Source organism: Leguminivora glycinivorella, chromosome 11, assembly GCF_023078275.1.
Source record: "Leguminivora glycinivorella isolate SPB_JAAS2020 chromosome 11, LegGlyc_1.1, whole genome shotgun sequence".
In the NCBI taxonomy this organism is placed as follows: Eukaryota; Metazoa; Arthropoda; class Insecta; order Lepidoptera; family Tortricidae; genus Leguminivora; species Leguminivora glycinivorella.
The window spans coordinates 18834768-18848725 of record NC_062981.1 but is presented as its reverse complement, the minus strand read 5'-3'; the positions used below and the strand labels follow the sequence as shown (position 1 = coordinate 18848725).

At 36.3% G+C, this 13958-nt stretch overlaps 1 protein-coding gene across 1 annotated transcript in view; it reads left to right on the top strand.

Annotated features, from left to right (window-relative positions):
• The first annotated feature begins 8644 nt into the window (after window positions 1-8644).
• Window positions 8645-13958, top strand: part of LOC125231247 (transcription factor ATOH8) — a 31261-nt gene continuing 25947 nt past the window's right edge. The window contains exon 1 of the mRNA XM_048136638.1: window positions 8645-8839. Within this exon, the coding sequence (XP_047992595.1) occupies window positions 8794-8839 (46 nt within the window). The 5' untranslated portion in view covers window positions 8645-8793. The remainder of the gene's footprint in view (window positions 8840-13958) is intronic.

Below are 13958 nucleotides of genomic sequence, written 5' to 3'. Positions count from 1 at the left end.
AAGCGGAAGTCTCTTTCCAACTTGTCATATTAGACATTGACTACCACTTGTAAATTGTAACCTGTACCTTCGAAAAGGGCCCAGGTCTTGGTGATTTTTGAAGTTCGTAGTCAGAAACACCTGGCGCCTCACTATGGCCTAATGTTTCAGAAAAGAAAACCTTTATTGTATGTGCCTGATATGATGAATCAAATCAAGGGTGAACAGGCATCTTCTGGGTGAGCTCACTCCATCGTAGACCACGTCTTTGGCTAGTCTGTGGTCAAGAGTAAGCCCATTCATAATAAAAAAAAGACGATTGTCCATGTCGTATCGAAACCAATTCAAAGCCATATTACATGTTTAAGAATCCGGAGCGCCATATATCTAGTGACTAGTGTCATATATGAATGTCGCCGGCGACGACGGTTTATATTTGGCGCCGCGGCCCAGGTGGCCAGACGTGATTCAAGATATCGATTGGATTGTAAGAGTTCATTTAGTCAACTTGTATAATTATTATGAGATTTACTATGAGAGTATATCGTTGCAAGCGCTGGTGGCCTAGCGGTAAGAGCGTGCGACTTTCGATCTGGAGGTCGCGGCTTCGAAAAATTTTCTGTTTGACAATATTTTTTTATATTTTATATTTTATTGATTTGGGAAACACACAGCATTAATAATACATATATCTTACAAATTAAAGGTAGCTCACAAGCCAAAACAGTTTCCACTTTAAAGTTATACATGAGAAAGCTCTGAAATAGACATGCGTGAGATAAGTTCTTAAAAACAGAAACAACAGGTAATTTACTACAAAAATGCAACAAGACAACCAATTTTATCTGTGATGGAAGCGAAGTTAATTATGATAAATTAAAAGAAAAAGATAGACAAAAAAATACCAAACAAAAAAAAAATTACAAAACAAAAAAATTACAAAACATTACTTACTAAATTTACCAAATATATAAAAATGAAGATAGTTAACATTCATTCAAACGTGCAAGAATTGCAATTGGTGCTTTTCCGAATTGCAGAAACAAACTTATACTGGTTGAATTGAAATAAGTCAATATGGGTATATGATTTATTATAAGTATTACAGGCTCTAGAAACATATTTATTGTTTACATATTTTTTACTACTAAACGGGATAGAAAACAAATTAGTGGAGCGAGTGCGAAAGCAAGGACAACGAAACGATATTTTACTTACGAGGTATTGAGAATCAATGACGTTATTGAGCAGTTTATACAGAAATACGACATCTCTCCGCTCTCTACGTACCTGGAGGCTTTCAATGTTACATTTGAAAGTTGGGAATCTATATCGGAGATAATTTAGGAATTTTTTTGAATAGCCTCTACAGACTTGATATGTACCGAGTAGAAAGGACTCCAAGCTGTGGACGCGTACTCCAAGCGAGATCTTACAAATGCGTTGTAGAGAAGCAGTAAAGTATTGGGGTTTTTGAAATCCTTGCTTTGGCGAAGAATAAACCCAAGCATTCTGTATGCTTTAGATGTTACTTTCTCAACATGTGAAACTAGCTGTAACTTGTCATCAACATGTACTCCTAAGTCCTTAACCTCTGTCACTCTTTCCAGTTTCTGGTTACCGATTGCGTAGTCAAAATGAATAGGCTTTTTTTTTCTAGTGAAAGTAATAATGGAACATTTTTTTACGTTAAGGTTAAGCCTATTATTTTGACAATACGCATTCAACCTGTTTAAATCATCCTGTAGTTTAAAGCAGTCAGCTTTGGACTTAATTAATTTAAAAATTTTGGAATCATCTGCATATAAAAGAACGTTCGAGTTTGTAAAGCAAGAAGTAACATCGTTGATAAATATATTGCCTCGTTGACAATGCAGCTTTTAGCAGCTGAACCCAAAATCATATGGGTTCATGTGAAAGACAAAATCGGTATACAAGTAGTCAACCAATTGGAATCCTAGGCCACTGTAGAATTATGTCTTAATGACGTTATAAATCAGATTGTAAGACACCTCTTACTGCTTGTCATTTTGACATGGTTGTAGAGTGGCCTAGGTTCCAATTAGTTGACTTAACTGTACCTATACAACCCACGCCAAAAAATGGGTGGGTCTTTACATTTTAATCGCTATAAGAAATTCCATCAGACCACACTAGATGATAAATCTAAAAATATCTCCCTCAACGATAAAAAGTTAAAATGAAGACAAGAAAATACGAAAGTATCAAAATTCAACGGCGCTAATTATTAAATGTCACTCTACATCACACTCTGGAGTTTTGACAGACCTTTGCAAACAGAGAGGCTGTTAACAAATAATTGTGACATTATCTGGGTAAAGGGACCTTACTGTCGCTTACGGCGTTTTGAGCGATGATCGTGTACAAATACGACGCCGCGGGACGTAAGCGCCACCGACAATAAGGTCCTTTTACCCAGATAACGTCACTATATCCTCGGCTACACGATGTTATAGAGTCTATAATATCGTGTAGCCGAGCCATAGACCAATATAAAATGAACAACCTATACCTTCTCAAATTATTCAAAAATCGTGGCAATCGAAATTTTCCTGATTTGTGAATTGACCAAAATATAATTGGGTGAATCAACTTTTCTTTGCCAGGAAAATTTCGCATACTTCGACTACATGTGGTCAGAAAATTTAATTGGGATTTAGTCTAATTAATGTATAATTATTATATTAAAGACAAATATAATAGCTACGCAATACAACATGTAATTATAGGATTTCCTATTTTATAACTTTGTTTCGAGCAGTGACCCAGTGGACATAGCTGTCCCTCACTTTTGTATGAAAAAAGTGTCTCTTCCACTGGGTCACATATTGTTTTAATTAAAAATGAACCGTTTTTAAATTTTTCCGTAATTGGTATACGTGAAATAAGGATCTTTATTCACGATGGTAAGGTTAAAAATCACAAAAGTAGACCTAATAATAAGTAAGGGTAATTCTTGCAAAAAGCAAGAAAAAGTTGATTCACCCAATTGAAAATGTAAAATTTTTTAAAGTTTTCTGCTGCTTCGTGTGGTAACTGCCGGGCCAGTGTCATAAATGATAAGTTATAACACAAAGATTTGGCCCAAATATATCCAACTGCAACCAGAGGCGGCGGCTCCACACAGAGCAAGGAACATCGCGAGGCCATTTCCTCGCGCGGCAAACGTCCTATAGTTACTGTAGACGTGCTTCGGCTAGGCACAGCTCGGACACTGGCAATCAAATATATGAAAGTGGCACGTTCCTAGCACACAGTCTAAGCTCGTGTAGGTGAAGGCGTACCATGCTTGTGTGAGTGAAATATGACAGGTCGACTGTTCGCGTTTTGACAGGTGGTAACTGTGAAGTAACCGAGAGGGGGTGGGCGGCACTTTCAGCGGGGAGCGGGAGTGGCCACAGGTACTGTACGATAGTACTCTTTATTATACTGTGGCCGAGGCAAGTTGCTCGGCAAAGGCACGTCTACATTGAACATTTGCCGCGTGAGAAAAAAACATACATTTTCCTTCAGAGTTTTCTATCATCGAGTGTCTTGTAGCTTTGTTCGTTGGGGTCAAGTGAGACTGGACATAATCTAGCTGTTTTTCGAACGAAAGGCTTACAAAAACGCGTTAAACTCGAAGCGATGAAATTCACGCGGATTCCTGTGAGGTGGCTAGGTGTCAAAAGCTTTACCTGACCTGACGCCTACGCCAGAAAGGGTGTAAGTATAAATTAACACATATTAGGGCATAGGGGTATGTTTTATTTATGTTGGTATGTATATCCGTTTTTTTATTCCCTGAAAACAAGTGAGACCATGTTCCGCATGGGTAAATTGGTAACGAATTTCATCAAAAATAATAAAAAATCCTTCCAATAGGTATTTTAGAAGAAATTCAACTGGCGCAGACTTGATAGACCTAGTAAATAAATTGTTTAAATAAATAATAATAATAATTACCCGTAAAAATATCGGTAATCTAGTCAAGGAACTATCTCATTTGTTTATTCTTAGTCGAAAATAGGCGATAGTAGCCAAATTGCAGAAATCTGCACTACACAATACAATACAGGACCTTTAAATTTCTATTTTCAAAAATCTTAAGTTGTAGCCGGTGCCGTGAGATCATGGTGTTTACTCTGGAGTTATCCCACCACACCCCGCGGCCGCTACTCAAACTGTTGTGTCAACATGGAGGAAATTTGGACACGTTCCGACCCGGCCCACACGGCTTCCACAAAAAACAAGGGATATACTGTGTCGAAGACGACTTAGACGTGTTTGTTACATGTATAATTCAGTAAAGGTCGGATATAAGTATACATATTATCATGATATGTACTTCCCCAAGTAGGTTTTTCCGACAAATTCTCATAAGAGTAATAACTGAATGAGCATAAGGGTTTTCGAAGAACATAAGAACATCGAACAGGAGGAGTAATGATCTCAGCCGTTTTTAATACTGATGGATAAAAATCAGCCATATAATAATTCTGACAGCGTTATAATCTTCTTTGAATAACTAGAGCGGGGATCCCGGGAATTAGCAATGAAATCCCGGAATAATTCATATCAATATCATACTGAAAGTTGTATTGGGTCAACTTCGAAAGCGAGCTATTTATAACCTTACAATAAGCAAGTTGTCATAGTACTATCGAGTTGCTAAAGATTGCAGCGCTTTCCTTCTTTCAATACGACCCGAAAGGACCTTACGAGTAGATTGTAAAATTTAGTTTTCCTACTCGTCGACTTTAATCTGTAAATTATGACACCACAGACTAAACTATAAGTGCTTACTTTTCAGTGTTAGATTGTCTTTGACACTAAGTCAACTATAATATTTCATTACAGTTCACTTTTAGTTAACTGTAATAATTTCAAAAATAGAACTTCATACAAGTTCTATACTAATTTGCGATACCTGGCAAATTTGTCTGCATCTGAAACACATTTTTTTTATCTATCGCGTTATCGACCAATCACAGACGGTTATTACAAACAATTGGTTGCCAGGTAATTCGATGTTGATACGACGGTGAACGACGCCATTAACATTAATTTTAAATTGAATGATGATATTTTTCGTCCATTGATGATGAATATGATGACTCGTAGAAAAAGTATTGTATACAATAGTGATATAATTAAGCTTTTCCCTTTCGTACCGTACTATTAGGCCACTCAGCAAGCTTCGTGGCCTAAACATGGTACTCAACTGAAAAGCTTTGTATTATATCACGATTGTATAAAATACTATTTAGTCAAGTATGTACTATAACTATTGTCTATACACCTACACATTTAGTTTTACAACAGTTACTTCTTACCATGTCGACTAAGTGCTACTATGCCATTTGAAGCCATTCCCGCCTCATTCCGAAGTCAATTGCCATCTGACGGTCACGACTACGGTTTTAAAGACCATTGCCATCAATTAGCGAATGTGTGAAACTCTGACTTCGAGATACAACCTAAATGTGAAAAGGAAAACCTTGGAATGAGGACGTTTTAAATAAAATAATATCATTTTGGTATCCACTTGAGGGAAGAGCACAAAACCTACCCTAGTAACGCGATGTGAACAAATTCAATTGAGCAAAACGCGTAAGCTTATAACGTCAAATAAAGTATTACATATGATATTTTTAATACCGTACATTTTATTAAATTAATCATACATTGTGACTATTTATGACTGCTGGCTCCACCACTCGTCACTTATATTAATCCAGCACCGATAGCATGGTCGCGCGATAAACGATAAAACATCAGTCACTCTATCGCACTTACTAACAGTGCGAAAAAGGACGGCCCGATGTTATATAATTTATCGCAAGACCACATGCTTGCCTGCCAGATGTTTTTCGCAGTTAAAAATGTCGTTTCGCCGCTACCGCTCAGTGGCGCTCAGAAACGCCAGCGCGCAGCGCCACGCTGGGCCGAAAATCTGACGGTAAATTCACAAAAATATGGCACATCGAGCCACTTTTATGTGCATGAAAACTGTCAACCTATCCAACTGGTTTCAAACCTTTTGATGGTGGATATTATCCGTTCCGATTGGATATATCCCGCTTTTGAGGATGAACCACTATCGAAAAAGAGTATATTCACCTAAAATGTTATCACGGCTAACCACAGGTCATCCGCGCCAATCGTGTTGATGTTTTTTCAGCGCCACAGGCCTTTGGAAGCCAATTCTAATGCAATATTTTGCTATTGTTTCGGTTTTGTTATGATATGACGTGGACATTTGGACAAGATTTACAGGGCAAGGGCTGAAATATCAGTGTATCGACTAGGGGCAAATGTAACTGGTGTTTTTTTTTCAAAGTTTTACAATGTTTGCATTATTAAATAGGGTGTTCACCGGTTATATATGGTAGGCGTGTTCAGTGGATACATGTAGAACTCAACATCATAGTGTAATAATGGAAAAATGGATCAGTTACAATTGCCCCCTCGTCGAGATTTGCCCTGCTGTACCTTAAGCAAATTGGTACAGGTAACACGAATTGGTATTACAGATGAAGATGACACACCTTTAACAATGCGAATTGATGCACGTAAGATGCACTATGAGGTCTACGAATCCTGCTAATTTTATCACTGCACGCTGACGCTGTTGGTATTATTATTGTGGCGTCCAGATTCGGCTACACCAGAACCTTTTCTGTCACTTTTTGTTTTGCCCCTGTGTCTGCGGGCGCGAGCGCATAGGAATAAGATTTGTGCTTCTCACTAAAATGATGTTAAGGTCTTGTCATAACCAGGCAGGCAAGTTATGGTCGCGCGATAAATGATAAAACATCAGGCCGTCCCTATCGCACTATTTGTAAGTGTGATAGGGATGGCCAGATGTTTTATCATTTATCGCACGACCATACTTGCCTACCAGATATAAATTTAATGATTATAAATCGTTAATTCAGATTCAAGACGCTGTCAGCATCTTTACTACTTGCGTCCAGATTCGTCAGCCGATACTAGATCGTGTTCGGTAGCTTTTTGCTTTTCGCTGCTTCGTTTACGCCGGCGCATTGATAGATGATAAAGCTCTTCATTGTTTTTATAATGTTATGATAAGACAAAATAAGAGAGTACAACAAATACTTAATTCAGAATTGGTTCCAAGTCACTGTCGGCATCTTTGCCGTGGCGTCCAGATTCGGCGGCCGATACCAGATCCTGTTCGGTCGCTTTTTGCTTTTTCCGCAGATTCTGGGAACCGCCTGCAGTTGACTGGTTTCGTCTTGGACTTTTATGGAGACTTACATAATAAAGGCGATGATTTTTACACGCTCAAAGTAAAGTGCTAAACGAGCTGACCAACAAGGTGGTCATTTGGTAAAAATTTGGGAAATATAATTAAATCCCTTCAGAACAAGTTGTTTTAAAATTGTGACTTCCACAAAATAATGCCTTTAGCACTAAGTATACAATTTTATAAATGCGATTGTTAGACAGTCAGTCTGTCTTTACAGTTTACTCGTAAAGCGCTGAACGAATTTTAGAGGATATTTGCTACTAATTCAATTTGATAGACATTAGATAGTGTTTTCAATCAACATAATCGTTCTGTACAGGCAGAATTAGGACAGTCGAGTTCATGAATATTTTCACCTTATTGCGATGAGTTAGGGTGTATATTTGTACACATATTTATGAACGCGACTGTACCTAGTATCATAAAAAGTCAAAATTTAATTGACATAAAACAATTACACAAAACTGTTACAATTCGCACACAATATTTACGTTGAAATCGCGAACGCAATAGTGATGCGACAACTTGCGTGAGTCACACGCATGCACACACGCGTGGAAATAGCACGATAGGAACAAATGTTCGAGCGCATGTGAGCGGTCAGGGAATGCGACCGGCTGTAGGGATGGGAGTATCGATACTTTTCAAATGCATATTTGAGTAGTACCTACAATATTTGGCCTAATCGAAATAGCAAGAGTAGAATGCAACAAAATAACTATAAATACTTTTCAGTTTTACTATCCGTGATACATGCAACAGGTTTTTTTCCTTTTTCTGCGAATTTAGTTTGATTATTTGATATTGTAAAATAATATTGTAAAGTAAACATAAAAGGTGTATTTTCTTACATCATTCTTATAAGGAGAAGATTTGTATAAACGTTTTAATACTACCTCTAGGGTATAGCTTAAAATATTTATAAAGTTCACAAAAGTTACAGTTTAGTTATTACGTCTGTTTGTAATACTTATTTAAGAAAATTTATAGTACATAGGTATTTATATTTCATATTTATGTATATGAATATCTAGTTTAGGCGGTTACCTGGTTCCTTAATCAATTATTTACAGAACCCTATTACGGAGCATATCTGTAATCTTATGTAACGAATGTCAACGTATTTACCCTTTCATCCCCAAAACCACTTATTTAAACACAAATAGAGCCTTTAAAAAGCTTTTCTCGATAAGATTAAGAACAAAGCGATTAACCCATAAAGACAAGCCGCTCCGACCGATAGGTAAACTATCGAGCAAAACGATAAAATTCCTATCATATCAATGTGGGCACATCTCTATAAGGGCGAGAGCAGCCTGGCGCCGGGCTTTTTTACCCCGAGCGCTCCAAGTCTGCATTACCCGCCAGTCCAACGCAGTGCGTCGACACTAACGCATGTGCGACACAAACTACTGGAACGCGCGCGTTCGAAATACGAAAATTTAAAAAAACAATGAATGGTGTTGTTTTTTTTTTAATTGTGCCAAGTTGCCTTTAAAGTGCCAGGATCTGGATTGTTAGTGTTTTGGATTTGCAAGATGTCAACTTTTATTAGTTCTGGAGCGACACAGGCTGATGCGAAAGGTTTGTTGTTTTTGGTTGCAATTTTTTTGGACTTAAAAGGGTTACTTTTTATACAGCGGCGATAAAACTTTTATTTTAGTTTGTAATAAATATAAGTTTGTTCACTTATTGAGGAATTATATTAGTTAAAAAGTTTTTCAAGATACACAATGTAAACTAATATGATTATTTTTTGCCTAAATCCCGGGATATTTATTCCGGGCAATCCCGAAAGCAAGCTCTATTTCTGACCTTTACAATACGCGCGATTTTTCAGTATCCTTGCAAAATCAATGAATACCTATTTTAATTTTATAAATTGTCCTTATTGTTGTTTATTTATTTATGTAAGTATAAATAACTAATATTTAGTTAGATACTTTAAAGTTTGAAATTAAAGGACATCATCAATTCAATACTAATAATTAAGATTGGTAATATATATTCTATTTTTAGGTTGATAGCTAAAATGCCTGAAAGTGGCGAAATGATTATCTTTTCAACTCTTATCTTATAGGCTCAGTTCGGTTAAGATAAAAAAAACCGGTCAAGAGCGTGTCGGGCCACGCTCAGTGTAGGGTTCCGTAGTTTTTCGTATTTTTCTCAAAAACTACTAAACCTATCAAGTTCAAAACAATTTTCCTAGAAAGTCTTTATAAAGTTCTACTTTTGTGATTTTTTTCATATTTTTTAAACATATGGTTCAAAAGTTAGAGGGGAGGGGACGCACTTTTTTTTTCCTTTAGGAGCGATTATTTCCGAAAATATTAATATTATCAAAAAACGATCTTAGTAAACCCTTATTCATTTTTAAATACCTATCCAACAATATATCACACGTTGGGGTTGGAATGAAAAAAAAATATCAGCCCCCACTTTAGGTACATGTAGGGGGGGGGGGTACCCTAATAAAACATTTTTTTTCCATTTTTTATTTTTGCACTTTGTTGGCGTAATTGATATACATATTGGTACCAAATTTCAGCTTTCTAGTGCTTACGGTTACTGAGATTATCCGCGGACGGACGGACGGACGGACGGACGGACGGACAGACAGACATGGCGAAACTATAAAGGTTCCTAGTTGACTACGGAACCCTAAAAACGTGATTGGTTTTTTTATATGGAGATAAACCACGAAACGAACAGCATGTGTTTATAAAATCGGTCATTCCTTGGGATTAGTTGCTGAGCGGATCCTAGGCCGCCGTGAAGTAAGCCGGTTACATATGGAACCATACATAAGTTATTTAGGTACAACTTAATGGTTTTTGTACCAAAGAGAATCTTATGATACAAAAAGTTGACTTAATGCTGTAAAATATTATCTGCCAGCCAAATACAACAAATTTAAATAAATAAAAATAAATAAATAGGTACTTCTATTTTTATATTGTAACATATAAATAATTTATACCTATTTTATTAAAATATCTCTAATACATACCTATTACGCCCACTTGCACCGACAACTTAACTCAGGGTTAGTGGGCTGTGAACTGCCAAATTCCATATAAAATGGTGGGTTAACCCTCGGGATAACCTTCCATTTTCGTTGGTCCAAGTGACCCTTAATAAAATAATACTCGGCAAAGCTAACCTCTACCAGCCGGCGTATTATGCTTCCAATTTTATCACTTATCCACGTGGATAAGACATAATTATGTCACTCTCACACTGACATACTTGCCAGACCGTGACGGATGCTTTATCCACGTAGATAAGTCATAAAATTGCATAATACGCTGGCTGGTTAGGTATAAAGAAATGTATAGAATAGGTATGTCGACAGTATAAAAATATCTTCACTACTTTTAAAAAATCTCGTATCTCACGCTGTTCCTCAAAGTTAGAACGCAGTAAGTCTATATGCATTCCATACATACTTACTACAATTTTCTTTTCATTGACAGACGAAGATACAAGTTTTTTTAAAAGTAGTGACGATATGCTAATAACATAGTAACATGACTTTTACTTAGGACATAGAAAAAATTGTATATGTCAATAGTGTCAATACTGAATTATAAAACAATACTAATAGTAAACAATTCTTCTAGCTTTTATTATTTTTTTTTAGTAAGAAATAAAATTACACGCTAATATTATCAAAACTACATATACATAATTATTATCTGTCTTCACATAAATGAATAAATATTTTTTCCCCTCACTAGCTCGGAAACACGTGTTTTGTCCTTTAATACCAGCGGCTAAAAACGCATTTTATCCACTAGTGGGTAAAGTAATTTGACCTTGAATAAAGTCAAATTAACTGCTTTAAAATTGATAAAAGTAGGTGAATCTAGTAATAATGATGATTTACCACCTGTGGAACTACTGGAAGCAGTGACAAACGCATTTTTTTGCGTTGTAGTTTCCTCGCTATAGTGAGGGGAAAAGTTTTGTGTTACACTCGGGTGCAAATGTATTTTACTTCTCGTGTGTTAAAAAACTCGCAAGTTCAGGATTCTATTCTCGAACCACTCGCTTCGCTCGTGGTTCAACTATAGAATCCTTTCACTTGCTCATTTTTCAATTCCACACTCGACTTTAAAATACAACTTTGCCCCCTTGTATAACAAATAACTATTTCACCACACCAACACGAACAAAATGTTGACTATAAAATATCAAACTAAATCAAATCCATCAATCTATTCAATATTTACGATTCAAAATCATCATTTACAGGTAAAGTCACAGCCAGCTAAAGACATCAAGTTAAAATTTGCATGAAATTACTTTGCACTCTTGTGGATAAAATGCAATTTTGATATCTGTTTTCGAATAGCAAAGTAAGCCTTTACCAGTTGGTGTGGTGAAAATAAATATTATAGGACATTCTTACACAGATTGACTGAGGCCCACGGTAAGCTCAAGAAGGCTTGTGGGTACTCAGACAACGGTATATAATTTTAATATTTAAATACTTATATACATAGAAAACATTCATGACTCACGAACAAATATGTGTGCTCATCACACAAATAAATGTCCTTACCGGGATTCAAACCCGAACATACCTGTGATTCTTATTGTTTCATTTTTCCAAAATGGTCATTCACCAGGTAAAAGGGCATCAACCACATTTGACAGACACATCATCGTCACGCAGCAGACGTTTATGGAACTTGCCATACAATAAAAAAATAACGAACGCTTTAACGGTGACAGACAGTTTGGTGCAACCGGCCCTTAGCCGCGCACGCGCACCTAGATAGAGTCGTAAATCAACTCTTGTATATGGCCGGACCGGATCCGGAAGTGTGTGTATTGCTACGTGTTGCTACGCCTTATCGGTAGCACTTCTAAACATTGTTTATGACTTTATCAGGTAAACTGGAATTGAAGTCTATGGTTGACACTTGAGAGCAGTTGAACCAAAATCAACTACATATAAGAAAATACATCAGGCATCTTCTGGGCGAGCTCACTCCATCGTAGGCCACGTCTTTGCCTTTGGCTAGTCTGTGGTCAAGAGTAAGCCCATGTATAATAATAATAATAAAAAAACTCAGCTTTCAGACAAAAAAAACTAAATCTAAATCGGTTCATTCGTTCGGGAGCTACGATTCCGAAGGCAGACACATTCACAGTCAGACAGACAGACAGACAGAGAGACAGACAGACACGTCAAATGTATAACACCCCGTCGTTTTTGCGTCGGGGGTTAAAAACTAGCTTTTGCCCGCGGCTTCACTCGCGTTAAATTCGATAATTGCGGAATGCTCCGTACAAACCTAGCAGTTTGCTAATTAACCTCCTACAAGAATGAGATATATGTATATCCCCTACATAGAATATCCCCTTTAATCATGAATATGATAATAACAAGAGTTTCAAAACTACTACAGCACCAAAGAAAATGTAATACGCACAAGCACATGTGAAGTAATCCTTGTATTCATACTAATGAAAACGGTTCTCTTACTAATTGAGAAATTCATCATTAGCACCACCTGTTCTCTAAAACACCATAAAGTCCATCAATATCCATAATTGCTACCAATTAAGTCCCAGCTGAGCCATCAATATTAGTATTTATCTATTTATCAGTTTTATCGCACGAAAAACAAAGGGGTGGAGCAAAAAACCCAGAAAGGGTGCTATGCACATGTTCCACCCCCGTTCGAAACAAGTGAACAACGAAACAAAATCTATTCTGCATTCCATTCAAACGATTTTCAACTTTATTTATTTTTAAATAAGGGCATGTGTGACAACCCTATTGTAAGGACAAGTGCATAGAAATACAAAATGATATTTGTTATCCGTTCAAACTAATTTAAACTTTATTTTTAAGGTGTTTAGAAAGCTTTGGACGTTTTTTTTAAATTGTTGTTTGTTCATATGGTTACGATACGACGGGGGTCGGGTCGCATGTGATTTTGAAACTGTTCTTTAGATTTTTTTTTTCGTTTTTTTTTTGCGCTAGGAGAAACAGCTTGTTTAGTTTATTATGTCAGAGGGATAAAAAATATTAGTCTTGGTGTGTGAACTATTTAAGTAATTGTTAATGTTAGTCAATATGTTGTAAAGCATTTTTAGTTATTCCATTAAATACTGTGTCAGTTTAAATTGTTGTCAACACTGTTGGAACAATTTAAGTTATAACAATATTTATAATCACACAAAATATTACAAAATGCATAGATGTATTAATTTTACTTAGGTAGGAAGTAGGTACTTTTCTTTCAACCATCAGCAATTGCCGAAAAAACTGCTAATGTGTATATTAATATTGACCGGTTTGGTTCGTAGAACTTAATCCCATTTTTAAACACAAACTATCGTATTAAGTACTATGGTATTGGTTTTACAAAGATAAAAAAAATGACGATGTCATCATTATATCATAATTACTTGAGACTTTATCGTTTAAGTAAGCATTTTCACTTAGTTCTACCAAATCGGTACAAACTTTTCCAGCGATTTCTCCACTACTAACTACTTAAATTATACTAACAGAATCGAAAACGAATGCTCAATATCTACCACTAGATTTAAGAGGGCTTTCGTGTTAAAAATAGTGAAATCGCAGCCGAGCGCTCGATCATACCGTGTGTGGTATCAAATTAAAGGGCTTTGCGAGTAGTTTATAAATATATATCACATTATAGGACTTTTTCTACTTGGT